Raw genomic sequence first — 18,154 nt, forward strand, 5'->3', positions numbered from 1 at the left:
CGGGGCGGGGCCGGGCGGGAAAGGCCCGTCCTCGGGCCTGGGGGCTGAGAGTAGGAGCCGCTGGTACTGGAAGGAACAGGGGCATGGTGGTATCTATTTCGTATAAAATAAAGGTAATTAACCAGGGATAGAAGGCTTCTGATTCTGGTTTTGGTGGCTTTTTTTCTTGCTGTCAAGGCAGACCAGGCTACCTGCCTGCATCCGCTTCAGTAGTCATGGAGTCATTGAATGGTTTGGGTTGGAAGGTGCCTTAAATATCGCCTAGTTCCAACCCCCCTGCCATGGGCAGGGACACCTCCCACTAGACCAGGTTGCTCGAAGCCCCATCCAGCCTGGCCCTGAACACTTCCAGGGATGGGGCATCCACAGCCTCTCTGGGCAGCCTGTTCCACCACCTCACCACCCTCACAGTGAAGGACTCTTTCCTTACACCTAATCTAAATCTACCCTCTTTCAGTTTAAAGCCATCACCCCTTGTCCTATCACTACACACCCTTGTAAAAAGTCCCTCTCCAGCCCTTTTGTAGGCCCCCTTTAGGTACTGGAAGGCTGCTGTAAGGTCTCCCCGGAGCCTTCTCTTCTCCAGGCTGAACAACCCCAACTCTCTCAGCCTGTCAAGTCATAGAACTTAGCATCTGTTTGTGCAGCATCCACGCTGTGCTTTAACTTTGGATTGTGTTAGTACCTGCACACTTTTAGTCTTGCCAAATAGGGAATGTTTTTTTACCCTGAATCAAACTTCATTTTGATAGCAGTTAGAAACCAAAATGCAGAAAATGAGTGCTTTAAGATCAGTAAACATTCACTAGATCATGAAATGTTCCCTAGATCATTTAATACTTACTACTTTGCTAAATACTGGTAATTAAAAGTGTTAACTATAGTTACTTATTCTGACTAATGGAGGTAGCAAACACTGTCTAAAAGCAAATGGTCGTGGTTTTTTTCCTATTCATTCTCTCCCACTTCAGATTGAAAAAGGAGCAATGGTTCCTTTGAACAAACTAATCATTGATCGAAACTAATCAAATGAAATGGAATGGAAGATTTTTTTCTCCTTTCAGAACCTGCTGAAGAAGCCAGTGTCATCAAAACTAGGCTTAGAACTTAAGCAAAGTGAAGTGATCAGAAGGCCTTAGTCAGTAACTTTGAGCACTTCTGTAGTTCATCCTTAAAAATATTTGTATATATTATTTTAAACTGATTTTAGAGTCTATTATACATTTGCATCTTAAAGTACAGAACTGCTATTAATTGTTAGATTATTTCTTAATTGCATTATCAATAGCTGGTTTGACTCTATTAGATTTGTAATTCCTTAATTCTTATCCTTCCTTCTGTTGGTCTTAATGACTAGCCCCCAGTCAGTCAGTAGTTATTGTACAGAAATGTAGATAGTTGCAGATGATCAATTTACATGTGTCAAGAGTTACGGTTAGTCAGGTAGTCAACCGTGCATACTCTTAGCCAGCTGTAGGTAAAGCTTGCTTGTTGTTTAAACCAAGTTACGCATGGTTATCTTTTTAATTTCCTTCTCACAGAAGTGATTGGAGGGGGGTTTAAGTCACCAATATTAAACCTAAATTGTAAAGTCAAAAAGTTGAATTTAAAATTGTGCTAGTGACTAAATGCAGTTACAGTGCTGAAAAGGTGTGGCTTTATTGTAAGAGTGCACCTCCCATCTTAGCTGAACACATTTAAAAGCTTGCTGTACACAGAAAAAAAAAAAGTCTTAGCATCTTTCTTTTTCTTCTCTTGCTGCTGACTGTGCAGTTATGTGTCCCAACATCTGCCCCAGTTCCCTCTTTTTCATTGTGTGTACCATTTGCTCCTTTTTGGGGTAATATTTTTTTCTTCTGGGCAAGTGAGCTGAATCAGTGCAGATCAGAGACACTTTTATGGGTGTGTGTGAAGTTTGATATTGACCAGAAAAAAAAGAAACGTTTTAACATATCAAAACTGTAGTACAGAAAAACAGGTCTTGATTGTAAAGCATTAGTGTTGTTCAGTCAAGTATCTTTGTTTTTAGTGATGTGTTAGAAGTTTCGCAGCTGTTCTGGAATAAATTGACAGAGGTAAAATACTTGAAATTACTACTACCATCTTCAAATTTTGCATACAACGATAGGGGTAGTAGTCCTTTTAATGAAGAGTGTCAGTTGCGGGGCTGCTGTGCTCTTTAACTCCTTGATGTTCCCATGACATTGAAATAAAGAAAGTAATTTCTTACAATCACAGAATGGCTGAGGTGGGAAGGGACCTCTGGAGATGGTCCAGTCCAGCCCCCTGCTCAGGCAGGGTCACCCACAGCAGGTCACTCAGGGATGTGTCCAGTTGGGGTTTGAGTATCTTCAAGGATGGAGACTCCACAACCTCTCTGGGCAACCTGTGCCACTGTCAGACCACCAGCACTGCAACTGTTGTTTTTTTGGTTGGGTTGGGGTTTTTTTACATTTAAGTGGAACTTGCTGCATTTCAGATTTTCCTGTATCTCATACCTGAACAATATCAGAAAACACTCAGTATGTACTGTGTATCTTTGTTACAGATCATACTATTAATCTCATTTCCTGACAGGTTTAGTGTGTTGGGGGGGGGTTGTGTGGTAGGCTTTTTTTTTTCTTTTTTTAAAGTTCTTCACATGGTTATTTTTCAGAATGTTTTCTGAGAGTGGCACTGATATAAGTCTGAGGATTAACCATACTCAAATATTCCAGATGAGAGTGAAGATTTCCAGAAGCTTGCAGAAAGGGAAATCGCCTCCTGTGAAGAAGAGATAGCTGAACTGAAACACCAGGTTAGATTCCCTTTAAAAGCCTCTATTTCCTTGCCATTTTTAAATTAACAAAGCCAGCTTGTCTTCTCATCAAAATAAGATGTATACGATAAACTCTTCTCCTCCTCCCCTCCCTGGCAGTTATATTCCTCAACTAGCATCTGTTATCTAAAGAAAATGAAAAATGCAGACGATAGAGAGACAGCCTGTAAGTGCGTGTCTACTTGTATCTGAAATTGTTTGAATCAATACATCTTTGTCTTGTCTGGGTATACCTTTATGGAAGTCCATTTTTTTATCTGTTAGAAACATTAAACTTGTATAGTATCACACACATTAGTGGTGTTGAAAAAAAATAGTTTAATACTATGTAACTACTTTAAACTGCTACCTTATACAGGTTCTACATAGTATCTATGTTATTTAACATAAAAATAATGACCTTTACATAAACAAACTGTTACATATTCTTAATGTTACTGGTGAAGTAGAAGCTGATATTGTCACATTCTTTATTCTTTCAACAACAATACAACAGTTACTTTATAAATATTTTTGTAAATACTTACGATTTTGCCAAAAGAAGAAGTCTGTGCAAAGAAACATCACCTAATGCTAGTGAAGGAAGATGATGGAAAAGCATTTGCAAATCATCCAGAGTTTTGATCCAGCCTGCACAACTGTGATAGTTTCTTGGTTCTAGTGTATCTTTCTTCTACAGACCAATATAAGGCTGGCTCTCCCTTTTTAAATAAATAAATGAGTAATACAGCTGAGTTGTTGTTGAAGGACTGTCCTCCTGAACATCCATACCTTCTTAGCTCTGCAGTTGAGACTGGGTTAAAAGGGAATCTGATGGGAAAGGAGATGCTCGGTTGTCTTGCAAGAACTGGCGTATATCCCGTGGTGGCCAAACATCGCAGTGCTCCCGATGGGTGAAAACTTCCGTGAAGTTTCGTAGGTCTTGAGAGAGAGACCTTCGTAGCTCCTGCGGCTGTGAACAGACACGAGGAGCCTTCCTGCAGTGCAGCATCCCCCCCACCTCCTCCTGGCTGCTGCTGCTTCACTGCAAGAGGCGTGAGAAGCCCGTCCTCTGGGAAGCCGAGGAGTTAGTGCAGGAGAACGCAGCCTAAATCGATTACAGACTTGTCTGGCATTTTGTACTAACTCAGTTGTGGAGAAGAGTGTCAGAGGGAAGTCTTAGCTGGGTGTTTTTGTATTCACAGATAGTGTTGCTTTTGATTCCTTCGGAAGAAACAGACAAGAGTGATCTTGTCATGGAAGTAACTGCTGGAGTTGGAGGGCAGGAAGCCATGCTGTTCACCTCGGAAATATTTGATATGTATCAACGATATGCTGCCTATAAAAAGTGGAAATTTGAAATATTAGAATACTTTCCCAGTGAAATAGGTCAGTAATGAAAATACTTAATCTTCGTAACTTTTTAATTTAAGTCGAAACACTCATTCATATGATATTTGAATTTCCTGACTACAGGAAGCTAATTTGCACTAACTTAATTTTAGAAGCAGAGAATTGTTTGAATGCCTGAGTACAATTCTCCTCAGCTTCTGTATTTGAGAATGAAATTCCACTTCAGAAGTACTATTAAAATACTAAAGTGCTACAAGATAAAACTTGTCTTTTGGTAGTTTCAAAAAGTAGAAATGAAACTAAGTACTTGGCAGAAGAAAATTCAGAAAGTGATGCAGATATGTTGGTTTAGTTTTATTTTTTTATAAATACATACTACATATACTTTTTATTTGGATATGCTGTTCTACTTAAGTTATGCTGTTCTACTGAAGGCTGGGACTGGAGTCCTCCATCCATGCTCCTGTAACTCACCTGACATCAGCTCCAGTACTTACAGTACCCTGTGTGAGCTGGTGCAACTTGTTAACCTGAAAGAGAGCTAACTCAGCAAAAAAACCCCTTGATCAGTTTTTACTTGGTTATCTAGCTGAGTCTTTGCGGAAAGGTATTAGCACTGGTGCTGAGGTGGTGGTGGTGGCACAGGAAAGAAAGGAAGGAGACCTGGGCTTCCTGTGGCAGGAAGCTGTTGCATTGACTTGGCTCCCTATGAAACTGTACCCTGAGCGTCCTAGTCAGTGTTTAATTTGAAAATGTTGGCTATTGAGTTTATTTTTCTTGTGTTTTCTGCAGCCAGGGCTCCAGTGCAATACTTTTGCAGTCTGCAAAACCCGCAGTCTGAAATAGTGGAGACAATCCTGTAATAATTTAACATTATTGAAAGAATAATAGTTCTTTTCATATTAGTCTTGTGTGAAAATGAATGCTTTGATTTTTTTACCAAGGCCTCTACTGCCAGAACAAGGAGCAACAATTTTAGACTGTATGAGAGTAGATTTAGATTAGATATAAGGAAGAAGTTTTTTACAATGTAGGTGGTGAGGCACTGGAACAGGTTGCCCAGAGAAGTTGTGGATGCCCCATCATTGGAAGTGTTGAAAAACAGGCTGGATGGGGCTTTGAGCAACCTGATCTAGTGAAAAATGTCCTTGCCCATGGCAGGGGGTTTGGATTAGATGATTTTTAAAGGTCCCTTCCAACCCAAACCATTCTATGTTTCTATGTTACTTAGTTACTTAATGTTTCTAGTGTTTATAGATAAATTTGGTGGCAGGTTTATTATTATGGAACCCTTGGCAGAGGGATCAGTATAATTAAAATTATTCTTGAGGTTTAATCTAAAACATCTTGAATTTATCTGAAATAATGTCATCAGAGGATTTACATAAGGAAGTGGGATGTTTGGATACAGCTCATCTGTAACAGCTAGTGTATGAGCAAAGTGGGGGAATTGTTGAGACTTTGAGAGGAAAGATAAGAGATCTAATTATTTATGAAAGTCTTCAACTAAAATTTCATAGGTAATCAGTTTAACAACTTGATGCCAGTAAAAGGAGATGTTTCTCCTTTCTCCCCTCTTCCTTGCTCTGTCTGTCTGAGCAGTCCTACCTTTTTACTTTTTTTTTTCTTGTCTGTTTTGATGTCCTTTCACTTAAACTGGCAAAGACTGCTTTTTATGACTGGGATAGTTTTTTGCCTAGTTAATGTGTTAAGTCAGTTCACGTGAGCCTTAGAGCTCCCATAAGAGAAGCAGCAATGTGGGGCTGAATGCAAGGAGGTGGAAAAACTGGATCTTCTGGTGATGGTGAGCTGTGAAGTTGGTTCACTGCATCTCATGGAACTGGGGATGGGTAGGTTTACACAACAAACTGAGGCAGTGGCACATGTTAGTTAACTTAAGCTAAACCTAGTTAGTGTGTAAAGTTGTTTCACAAAGATCAGGCTGCTGTCTCTGTGTTGCTGCTGATTTCTTTGCATTGGCGCTTGTGATTATGTGTCTTTGCAGAGTCTCATCACCAAGTCAATCCAAACGAAAAATAGCACAACCCCCCCACCCGATTAGTTTTCAGGTAATCCAGCACCAGAGAAGAGGAGAAATGCTCATGGGTGTGGTGGGGGCAGAAGTGTGTGGCTACTGGTGGTGGCAGTGAGAAAACCAGGACTTCCTTCCAGCAGCAACAGGTTCAGTCAACTTAAGCCAACTGTGAAACTGCAATCCAAAACATGCCCAACCAGTGGCAGGGATTTCGGGTTTTGATTGGCAGACTGCTAGACACATTTCTCAGCAGGCTAGATTTGCTAAGTCTGTCTGTGTTAACAGATCTGCAGGCTTACTGTTATCCATGGCTTTGTGAGTAAAGCTAGCATGTTTTGCTTGCTTACGTATTGCTGTGGAGGTAATGTATATATCATTATATATGTATGGATCAGTAGATGGATGCTCGTGCAGCTTACTGCTTTTAGCTCAGATTGGTTGTGAAACTTTACCTGTATTCATACTTTCATAGGTGTTTTTTTTTCTTTTTTAGTGAAACTTTGAAGAAGAAATGAGAAAAGCTAGGATGTTAGGATATGCAATCTGTCAGAAAAACTCTAATATTTTTTCAGTCAACACTTAATATAATTGCAGAGAGATTTTTATCAAGCTTTGAGAAATGTGAAGCATCTTCTAATACTACTTCTGTTTACTTATGCCATATTTTGGACTCAATGATATTTTCAAGTATCTTGAACCCTTTCTGTTTCAACCATGTAGAAATTCACAAAAAATAAATATCCACAACTCTCCTAATTGAGTTTCTTATGTCAGTGAGCTACTTTCCCCTTCTAATGAGGGTCTTTCTGTGCCCTAAGACCCTTCTTGCATAAGTACAGTTTTTGATTTACTGTTACATATTGAGGGATTAAAAGCCGGTTCAAAAATTGGACTCCATGGAAGAAATAGTTGGACATCACAAACTGGGAACTTGAAAATCTAGGTACAGGCTTCATTTGTTGTCAGTATTCACACTTCAAAAAAGGGAAGACCATGTCTTCACCTTTTAGATATGCAGGTATAATTTAACTTACTATGGATTTCACTTACACTTCTGGGTTCTTGGAATCTTTATAGAATTTGATTTTAAAGTATTGTATCTGTAAAATGTTTGAATAACTTTAGAGTTCTTAGCAGGTGACTTATTTCAAGTTGATGAACATGAACTCAGGTTTTCACAGTATGAGAATCTTTTTCTAGAGTGGCTGCTGTTGATTCAATTAATAAATATTTTTTTAATTTAATCACACTTGAATTCAGTATTGTCTATTATCTAGATTCCTCACTATTAATAAACTTTTTTCTATGGTCAAGAAATAATTTGTCAAGTAAACTGTTTGCACAGTTCAAATGAAAGTAGGGACAAGAAGAAACTTCATGCTACAGTGCAGCTTGTTGCTGAAAGGGGAAAGTCATATTTATCCCCATTCATGACTAGGCAAACACTTTGCCAGGAGCTAAGCCAGTTCAGCCATCAAAGCTGACAGTAATCTATTAACTTTTTTTTTTCTTTTTATTAAGTAAATGGAATAAACATGATCTAGGTTAGATGGGTGTAAAGAGAATGGGGGAAGGGTCTGGGTCTTCTTTATTTCATATACTAGGAGGAGAGGAGAGTTGCCCTTCCCATTGAGGCAAGACTTAGACGGGGTAAACTCCAGCAGTCACATACTTTACCTTCAGAGTACAATTTCACAGTCAGCTTGAACAAGGGCTGTCCCACCTTCCAGCCAGCTGCTAGCCGTATGTTCTTTCTCTCAGCTCTACCAGTTTTGAGGCCACAGTGCTAATTGGATCAATCCACTCATTTGGCTTAAAAGCTCTCTGTTGTTGGATAGTTTTAAGTCAGGTCTGACTCAACTTGCAGTCCTATGACTGGAAGAGAAAGGGAGTTGTGCTTGACTGCCCTTTTGGTGAAAGCTCAGTCCTTGGACAAGGAGCCCACACCCTCAGAGGCATTCTCTTTAATGCCTTAAATCGGAAATTGAAGTAATACATTAACCTAATATATATCTAGCTGTATTTTCTCTTTGAAACTGTTAGTGTTTAAATGGATATATATTTATTTACACTCTTTTTGTCTTGCTGAGGGCTTGCCTGTGCACTGAAATGAATGTTTAGGAAGGTAGGATGTAAATTTAGAGAAAAGTAAAGGCAGCCCTAGCCTATGTAAACCTCTTGCAGTGTATTTTCTGATCCTACTTGCGTGCCTGCATATTATCAAAACTGAGGAGCTAGAAATAAATTGGGAGGTAGGGGCACTACAGATGGCATTGCCACTGAAAGGCATGTTTGATCCCTCAGGTTCAAAGTGTCTGGGCCGTGCTGGGTAAGAATGGAGTTAAGGATGCTTGCTGGTGACGCTAGGCTGTTGCATCCCATTCACACTCCATTTTTATGGACTGCATGAGCAAAAGCAAGTCCTATATTAAAATGTCAAACTCCCTCATTTCAGAGAGCCCCAGAATTTGGCTGAAATCTTAATGTGAGCATGTGTGAACAAGGTGAATGTTAAACAAAGCTGCAGTTAAGAAGTGGTTTTGGTCCACTCTTAACTGACTTTATTGACGTACCCCAAGGGACGCCACTGTGCAAAAATAGCACGTTCAAGATTTAGCGCGCACGTTAAAGCACAGACCCGCACGTCATTATTTATCCACTGCCTCTCACCCTGTAGTGGCAGGCAGACACACAGATATGGGACTTTCAGTCTGGGTATAAGATGCCACATAAAAAATGAGTGAAGACTCATACCCTTGTTCCATGCACATAATTCTTCAGGGTAGAGAGGGACATTTTAATTGAAAGGGGCAAGCATATAGTTAGTAAGAGCTAACTATATTAGACAGGCCTACAACACGTCTGCCAGGGTAAAGGGTTTGTTGAAATTTCATTGGATTTGGCTGCATTTCACATGAAACCTATGTTGGTAATAGTTGATTTGAAACAGTATGACCTAAATACCTGTCTTTTGAACCAGTTTCTTGGTCATCTTGTGCTAAGCACTGCAGTGCCACAGGCACGCTGTTATCACTACAAACTTAAACTCTCCTGAACGTGTCACAGTTGTGGCTGCAGCTCAAATAGACAGACTGTACCTGTGGTACATATATTAATGCCAGGAGAAGTGAGGGAGAAAAGACAGAGCATTAGCTTTTGCAATGAACTGCTTATCACATAATTAATACTTGTCAGTAGGGCTGTAGCCTTGTGGACATTCGCATTATTTTTACTCCTGACATTGCCTGGCTTCTTCCTCATGTGCAGAAGTTGCTTATGATTTTTTTTAGCACTTGCTTTTATATGTAAAAGAGTAAGTAAGTTTTATAACTCAACTACATTAATTATTTCAGGTTATATAAGATTCTTTTAGAGTAAAGAAGAAATCTTTTGTTCATTTGAATAGCATTTGCGTAGCAGTAGAAAGATTTCACGCTACCTGTTAGAATGAAACTTACTGATCTAAACTGAAGATTTTGACAGATATTCTTATTTGTTAAACTGCATATTTTATGGTCAGATTTATTCTAAACATGATGGATTTATCTTACAGAATTGGATAGTAGATAATGGCTATAAATTAAATCAGTGGAGCACTAGGTATGTTGAACAGTGCCTTTGAATGAAAGTGGTACAGATTTGTACAAGTAGGAGAAAAATTTTAAAAGTCAGAAGGACAAAAATGAGATGAAAGAGAAAGGAAGAGGCAGTTTAGGCTATTTTCCACAAACGTGACTGTAAAAGGAATTATGTTTTGCTAAAGTTCTGAGGGAATCTTAAATTTCTGTAGAATAAAAACATTTGTAAACCTTCTCCGTGGAGGTGAAAAACCTGGCCTATGTTCTGACTGATGATATTTTCCTGCTCTGCAGGGCATTTTCAGATTCTACGTTGTCTTCATTTTCCTTTTTTAAAAAGGTGCTATCTTGTCCCTATAGTTTATTTCCTTGGTCTAGAGACAGCCCAAAACAGTATTTCTGAGAAGTATGTGCCGCCTCTTTTTGTTGGCTGTGGTTTCATGTTGCAAGACTTCAAAGTCAATACTCTTTCAAGGCTGCCTATCTCCTCTAATCATTCCCTTGGCACACCATCCACTGTGCTGAAAATGGGATCTGGGAACTGAGCTGGATTAAAAGCCAAAATGGGTGAAAAATTACATTCATTTATAGTGCCATCACTTCTCTGATCCTACAAACAGTTATACTGGCACAACTGAAGGGTTTTCACACTAGCAAACAGGGAAGAGCAAGAATGCCATAAACTAGTATTGCAACAAACTCTTTCTGTCACGAAACCATGATTGTGTTGGGCTTTACTTCCAAGTTCCAAGCTGTTCAATGCTAGTTTTTAGTACATTGCTGTCGAGTGTTTTGCTGGATATATTGGTAAGAGGGGCAGGAGTTGGAGTTCTGCTTGCTCCAAGGGAGCAAAAGATTAAAATGAAATGAAAGAGCAAAGATGAGACACGAGTAGGATGCATAGAGGAGAATGGATAAAGAATATTAATAATACTCATCCTTTAGTTAAAGAGTTGGGGTTTTTCCCATTGAATGATAAAGTTCTGAACTGCCAATAAAAATATTGATGTAGTTTCTGAAGGTGGCTTTCAAAATTTGATCTTTTTGTAAACTTACTACTGATGTTAGAGTTCTGCTGTGGTTTATGATTGTGTGTGTGTGTACATGTATGTACATGGTTCATGGACAATCTTTTTATGTATATAAAAAAATTAAATTGGACTCTATAAAAAAGAATTTGACAGTCCTTTACTTGAGATAGTGTGTGAGTGTATGTCTGGCTTTGTTTTTAAGAGTTTTCTTGCATTTTCAGTATAATTCTGCCTAGGTATTTAAATAGTAAATTCACAATTTTAAGAGACAAATGACAATGATGTCTAAATACAGTGTTTGAAATATAACAGGATAGTACCAACAGTTTTTCTTACCGCTTTAGAACTGTTTTTCTTCTGTATTTAAGGTGGCCTAAGACATGCAGTTGCCAGTATAGCAGGTCTTGAGGCTTACAAGTACATGAAATTTGAAGGAGGAGTGCATCGTGTTCAACGGGTGCCAAAGACAGAAAAACAAGGACGCATTCACACCAGCACAATGACTGTTGCAATATTACCCCAACCCACTGAGGTAATATTTGTCTTTTAGCATAACACACTTTACCATGAGCAACGTTTTTACGTGCCGTTTTGCTGATACCCAAGTGTTTTCTGTCTCTCTTGTTCTCTCTTAATTATTTTTTTTAACTTTAGTTTTAAACTAAGTCATGTTTGTTTGTTTTGTTTGTTTATTTTTTATTTTTGTCCAGGGGGGTGAAGTAAAGAATTTCTGGATTTCCTTATAATCCTATCTCAAGAGAGTCACTGGCTGTCTACTTCACTGTAATTTGAAAATTCTCTGTGACTGTGTCTTGCCTGTTTTGTGTAAAACTTTACATTTGTTACAAAGTAACAAAAGACCGAATTAGCTTGCAGAGCTCATAGAGGTTTGTTTTAGCACCTTCTCTTCCCCGTTTTTGTCGTGTCCTCACTTTCCCCTTCCAAAGTACAGGTGATTATTCATTCTCGCCATATTTGCTTGGTTAAAAACAACTGGCTAAGAATTAAAGCTCTGTTTTGATCTTTGTTTCATGTTGACTTAGCAAATTGTCAAAGATGTTACTTATTCGTATTCTCACCCCAAGTTGTCTCGCTCCTTCCTCCCAGAGACTATAGTTACATTCCAGAGCTGGCAAAGGGAATCTGTTCCATTTTATCTAAAAACCATCTGGTCAAGTTCAAATATTGGTTAACTCTGTTGGGAGGGGGTGCAGAGCTTTCGGAAGAGGGGGAAGATTAGTGCTGAGGGATGGTTATGCCTTAAGCTACTATTTGTCTGATTTCCTGGCTTCCATCATGTCGCATTCCATTCTGGCTACAGGATTTTTTAATATGTTATAAGTGATGCAAGCTACCACTCATAAACTTTAAAAAGTTTGATCTTGCCTGAATGTGCCTTGTCAAATATGCATACTTGGTTTATTTTCTATCTGTCTGGAAAGAAACAACATAAATGTGTTCTTTTCTTTTTTCTTTTTTTTTTTCCTGTCTCCCATGACAGATGAGGCTGCAAATTAATCCAAAAGATCTACGGATAGAAACAAAGCGAGCTAGTGGAGCTGGAGGCCAGCACGTCAATACCACAGACAGTGCTGTACGGATAATTCATATTCCAACAGGTGCTTCATTTTTTCACTAGTACAAGTTCTATATCGCAAAACTGCTGTCAGAATTTCTTTTGAAACAATGGTTTTATTGTCAATCCTGGACAACAGTAGATTTTCGTATAGTTTTCATGTGTGTTTATAGTACTCTAAATGCACCATCTTGTGCCCACTCCAATTTGTAATAGTGAAGACTACTGGCTTCAGTGGGTAAGCTGTCCATTTTGCCATGACGCATGACACTCCAAAAGTGTTGTGCTGTTTTTGTCTGGGCTAGAGTTAATTTTATTCATAGTAGCTGGTATGGGGCTGTGTTTTGGACTTGTGCTGAAAACAGTGTTGATAACACAGGGATGTTTTAGTTACTGTTGAACGGTGCTTGCACAGCGCCAAGGGCTTTTCTGCTCCTCACCCCACCCCACCAGTGAGCAGGCTGGGGGGGGCACAAGGAATTGGGAGGGGACACAGCCGGGACAGCTGACCCCAACTGACCCAAGGGATATTCCAGACCATACGATGTTGCACTCTGCAATAAAAGCTGGGGGAAGAAGAAGGAAGGGAGGGATGTTTGGAGTTACGGTGTCTGTCTTCCCAAGTACCCGTTATGCGTGATGGCGCCCTGCTGTCCTGGAGATGGCTGAACACCTGCCTGCCCATGGGAAGGGGGGAATGAATTCCTTGGTTTGCTTTGCTTGCATGTGTGGCTCTTGCTTTACCTGTCTTTAAACTGTCTTTACGTCAACCCGCGAGTTTCCTCACTTTTACCCTCCTGATTCTCTTCCCCATCCCACTGTGAGGGAGGTGAGTGAGCGGCTGCGTGGGGCTTGGTTGCTGGCCGGCATTAAACCACGACAAGTATCCAGATCAGTTTCTGTGAAAAAGTTATATTTAAGCTTTCAAATAATGGAAGAGAAGCTGAAAAGCAGAGTAGGTTAAAACGTGATGATTTGCTTTTTCTTGACTAGTCTCCAAAAGAGAGATTGCTCTATTTCCATATTAAAATGTTGCTTTTAATTGCAGAGTCTACTCAGGATGCCAGCTTCCATTTATCTGCTGGCTCCTTTCCCATAGTTTACAGACATAATTAGGAGGCCCATCCCCAGGGCTTATGTTAGGAAACATAGGAGTGTTAAGATACACCCTCAAATGCTACCTGATTTTAGCTATCGTATCTTTTTTTTTTATTGCCATTCCTAAGCTTTTTACTTCCCTTTGAGCAATCCGCAACAGCTGCCTTGACTTTCATTGCTTTTTAACTTTTCCTCTTCTCTACCACAAACATTAGTCAGGCTTTACAGCCTCTGGGTAATCCCGAGTGCTCTTTATCTTCATGTATCCAGATTTTTGCCACCCATTTCTTCATATTTATTGAAGACATTAATCCATTCTGCATTTGTTGCATCACTTCAGTAAAGCAGAAAGTGAACAGTGGAGAGAATAGAATTCTGTTCAAGGTATGGTGATGAAAAGATACTCCAGGTTCAAAAAATTTTGGATTGCTGCGTATTTGGAAAAAAAACCTCCAAACTAAAACCAGAAAGTGATCTTAGTTTTTGCTAAAGGCAGTTATTACTGTTTGTTATAGAAATCTTAAACTGTATTGCAAATTTTTTTGTGGTTATGCACTAGAGATGGTTCCTAGGGGGTTTTATATCTCAACTTATCTCCTGACTTTTTCTTATTCCACCTTTCCCTCCTTCATTCCTCTTTATCTCTCTTCCTTTACAATTGTCCTGTTACTTCTATTTCTCTCATCCTAACTGTTTTTGTAAACCTTCACTGCGATCCAAAAAGTTGTTTGTAAACAAGCCTTTCATAAAGTAATACTATGTACTCTTATAAAAGCATACTGTAATCTTACCAGAGTTACTTAAATCCCTATTCCTTTCTTAGGCTGTTGACTTCTCATCTTGAATTGAATTGTATGTTTTGGGGGGAGAAACCACACCTTTTTTTTTTAAGAAAATAGTGCCCACTTTTGTATATTCTGATCGTATTCTAGATACTCACTATCTTGTGTATTTTACTGCTCATTAAATCCTAAATTTCCTGGAACTGTGGCTGAAAATTACAGGTATTAAAGGTGTCTTCGGTGAGTCAGATCACATTATGTATCTTTTATTTCACATTCTACTTGTTGTCCAGCATATTGAATTAAATTTCTTGTCTTATGTCTTAAAGCACCTATACAACTCAGCCTGCACTTCTCCCCCCAGATTTATCATTAGACATTAATAAGCCTGGACTTTTACAATCCCAGTTCAAAATATGTATTGAAGAAAGAAACAGCTTATTGTAACATAATAAAAATCTTCTAGAAACTGCAAAACCCTTTTAGTATGTGTTACTGTTAAGTGTTAAATTTCGTGATATTTTTGGCAGGCATCATGTCTGAATGTCAGCAAGAAAGATCTCAAATTAGAAACAAAGAGAAGGCTATGCAAATGCTATGTGCTAAACTATACAAGGCCAAACTGGAAGAAGAAACCAAAAAGAGAAACAGTGTTCGAAAAATTCAAGTAAGTTTCACTTAGTAAAGATGTAACTCTGTACAAGCATATGTTCTTAGGGTAACTCCTGTGTTGAACTGCAAATAGTAAATGAAAGTATAGAGGAACAGGAGCCCAGGAAGGACTTATACGAGGCAAAAAAATTACATTCTATTTCAGCAATAAATGTCACATATTAATCAAAATTTCAGAAGTAGGTAAATTCTAAAGATCTAGTGAAACAAACTGGATTACAGCGTGAAGAACCAAGAAAAAGGTGCAGTAAAATTGTTCTTTTACATATTTGAGAACAATTATTGCAACTACTGAACTGGTCTAAGTAGTATGTAACTATAACAAATTTTGGATAATCATGGGAGGAAGAGAAAGCTTTTGCTTTAGAGTCTTAATCAATATTTCATCCTTTGTATAAAAAGATGATGATGATAAACTGATTCTTCTTGTTTGATAGATTGGGACTAAAGGAAGATCGGAGAAGATCAGAACATACAACTTTCCGCAGGACCGGATTACTGACCACAGGATAAGCAGATCAGTGCATCGTATTGAGTGTTTCATGCTAGGGGAAGAAATGCTAGATGACATGATACAAACTCTGAGAGAATATGCTGATTATGAATCTTTAATGGAAATTATTTCAGAAAATGAAAAAAAGAATCTATCCTGAACATTGCTCTTTGTCAGCCCATTACAACAGATGTAGACATTTGTCTGCAAAGGAATTTCTTGGAGCACCACCTGGAAAATGCAACTGCTTTTCAGATCATGAAAGACACCACAACTTGTTTCCTCATGACTGATAAACAGTTTTCTTACTTGCCAAGTAGAAGACTTTATTACCTTCATATGAGACATTATTGCTGCAGCAGTCCACTTAAAAAGTAAATTTGACTGGGCCAGGAGTAACTGCAGTTTTTAACTTTCTCCACTGAGAAGCTACTGATACTCCACTCTCGAAAGGTACGCATTAAAAAATGAGCTATTTCTAGTTCCATTTTTCATTTAAACAATAGTTTAAACATAGTACAGTGTCAGATAGCTTACTTGAGAGAACAAAAAAATCCTGTTTTGTTTGAGTGATTGGCAGAAGGTGATAAATAAATGACCCCACTACTAATCTGCATATTTGTTAATCACAAGTCGCATGGGAGAGGGAGTCAAAGTGTATCTCCTTCATGTTTTCATGGCCTTGTGTCCCTTATTAATAAACACAAAAAATTGTTTAGGAATATCCCTTGTTCCAAAAAAAAAAAAAAAAGCTGTGGAAGCCAAGTGACAAGCTATGTGAATTGTTTTTGAAGAGGATGTTTCTGTTCTTGAGTCAAAAGTGAAAAGAATCATTACAATATTGTTTGACTGATATTTCAGTCTCCATTTGGCTTCAGTTCAGTTTCTCCTTTTTTTTTAATTGACTCTCCAGTTTATTGATTTCCTAAATGTTACATGGGATGGATGGCATCTTACTATTTTTGTCTAGTTATTTAATAGCATATTAAAACATTTGATCTGTGAAAGCAAAGTAAAACTTTGCCTTTCTAATCTACTGATACATGTGCACATGTTTATATCTGTGGGCAAAGAAGACTTTTAACCTTTATTTTAGACTACATTTTACAATCCTAAATACATCTAGCAATACAAAAGCTGCGGTTTCCATGCCACGTTATCCCATCGTGCATTGTACCTATGCATGTGTGTATACACACACAGAATGTATTCGAAATATAAATACCAGTAAATAAGAAATTGGAACCTAAGGAAAAACGTTACCCTGAATATAGGGGTGTTTACTTTCAGACTTCTAATTAAAATTAGTAGAAGAAATTAGAATAGGAACAAAGTAAATTTGCTACAGATAGCTTATAGAAATGCATTATTTAAACATCCTATATAAAAATCAAATTATTATTATCAGTTTACTATCTTCTTTTTTTACATTTGAGACTGCAGTTTGAACCAATGCATAAACTCATTTAATACCTTTATCAGCTTTGTTTTCTGGGAAATATTGCATGGTAATTATGATTAAGTTCCAAGTATTTTAATTAAAGATGCATACATTAACTTCAGATGTAGGAGTGCCTGTGTGCATAAGGTGAGGCGTACATATTTCCTGTTGGTAAGTGTGAGACCTAGGTCTAGATTAACTAGCAGATTTACAACTCCCAGCTGGCACGTAAGAAAGTAAAAATAAACATTGATGCATTTTGTGTGTAAAATAATTAGATACTGATTAGAGCAGAAACTAGGAGTGAAGTCTTGATTCCTGCCAGATCAGTACTGTGAACAGAAGACTACAGAGCATTTGTGACAGTCATCCTGACTTCACTTAAAGCCAGGCTATCTTACACTAAGTGGTGGATGGAGTTTGCGATTCCTTCTCTCCAGCTTCATGTTCCTCCAAACAAATAAGGGCCATCAGCCAGGTGTAAGCAGTGGGCTCCTGCATGAAACCTGTATAAGCATTCAGGTCTTTGTCACCCTAGACCTTCCCTGATGGTGCAGCTGGTGGCCTGGCTAGCCAGATCCTGCCTGGCTCGCAGCCACCCTGTTCCTGGCTGGCTCCTGAACAGACGCCAGCTCTGTTGTTGCCTTGCAAGCAGCTAGCCTCTGGGCAGTGTAAGAACAGCCAGATATCTTGTGGTTCTGGCAGGAGGCTGGCAGAGGTACCCCAAAACTGGCATCTGACGGCATCGTATGGGGTGGACCTCACTATCCTGAGGGGTACCTCCTTGGCCTGTCATGGCAAGCTTTACTGCCTAAAGACCTGAAGTCCCTTTCTTGCTCCACGTTCATTTTAATGCAAGGTCTGTTGTCTCACTACAAACACAACCTCCCTGAGCTGTGAGAAGACCGCGTTTTCAGCAGTAGTGGGATCCCCGCGCTAGCATCCAGTCTGCGTAGCTCCCCGTAGCCCTCCTCCTCACTCTGCCGGTACTCATAACGTTGATCACGCTTTAAAATAAACACAATTGTTCCGCGGGGAGGAAGGCAGATGTAGGACCCACTGCCAGACTTAGTTAAGTCCTTCCCCGGTAGAGGAGCTTTGCACACTTGGAGTGTGCCCTCGGAGCGTGCGAGGATGACGGGAAGATCCCAGCCGCGTCCATTTATAAAAGCAAAGGCAGGTGTAGTCGGGCGCCAGGCAGGGCCTAGAGCGGTGTCACGCCCCCGTGCCGCAGAAGTCGGTCGTTCTCTTAGGAAAGGGCCCCGAGACCCTTCGGGTGCCGGAGGAAGGGCCGGCCG

The 18,154-nt window shown here is 39.2% G+C and overlaps 2 protein-coding genes across 3 annotated transcripts in view; both read left to right on the forward strand.

Annotated features, from left to right (window-relative positions):
• The first annotated feature begins 2,717 nt into the window (after nt 1-2,717).
• Nucleotides 2,718-15,734, forward strand: MTRF1L (mitochondrial translational release factor 1-like). Of its 2 annotated transcripts, XM_010581884.1 has the most exons (7): nt 2,738-2,797; nt 2,918-2,984; nt 4,003-4,186; nt 11,163-11,326; nt 12,296-12,413; nt 14,781-14,917; nt 15,360-15,734. In XM_010581884.1, exons 2-7 carry the CDS (start codon nt 2,961-2,963, stop codon nt 15,573-15,575), a joined length of 843 nt encoding a protein of 280 aa, XP_010580186.1. In that variant the 5' UTR covers nt 2,738-2,797; nt 2,918-2,960; the 3' UTR covers nt 15,576-15,734. The 2 variants fall into 2 exon arrangements, with proteins under 2 accessions (XP_010580187.1, XP_010580186.1); XM_010581885.1 differs by lacking the exon at nt 2,918-2,984 and having other exon boundaries at nt 2,718-2,797.
• Nucleotides 15,735-15,785: 51 nt separating this feature from the next.
• The window catches only part of FBXO5 (F-box protein 5), an 8,375-nt gene continuing 6,006 nt past the window's right edge, over nt 15,786-18,154 (forward strand). Inside the window, exon 1 of the mRNA XM_010581886.1 lies at nt 15,786-15,868. The gene's annotated coding sequence lies outside the window, so the exon portion shown is untranslated. The remainder of the gene's footprint in view (nt 15,869-18,154) is intronic.

Source organism: Haliaeetus leucocephalus, unplaced genomic scaffold, assembly GCF_000737465.1.
Source record: "Haliaeetus leucocephalus isolate CR32 unplaced genomic scaffold, Haliaeetus_leucocephalus-4.0 Scaffold819, whole genome shotgun sequence".
Taxonomy (NCBI): domain Eukaryota; kingdom Metazoa; phylum Chordata; class Aves; order Accipitriformes; family Accipitridae; genus Haliaeetus; species Haliaeetus leucocephalus.

What these genes read in the sequence shown, in the direction of transcription:
- MTRF1L (XM_010581884.1), top strand. Translation starts at nt 2,961, where the DNA reads ATGCAGACGATAGAGAGACAGCCT. An exon ending in AGACGATAGAGAGACAGCCT is followed by an intron (nt 2,985 to 4,002) that starts GTAAGTGCGTGT and finishes TTGTATTCACAG; the next exon opens with ATAGTGTTGCTTTTGATTCC. An exon ending in GATAATTCATATTCCAACAG is followed by an intron (nt 12,414 to 14,780) that starts GTGCTTCATTTT and finishes TATTTTTGGCAG; the next exon opens with GCATCATGTCTGAATGTCAG.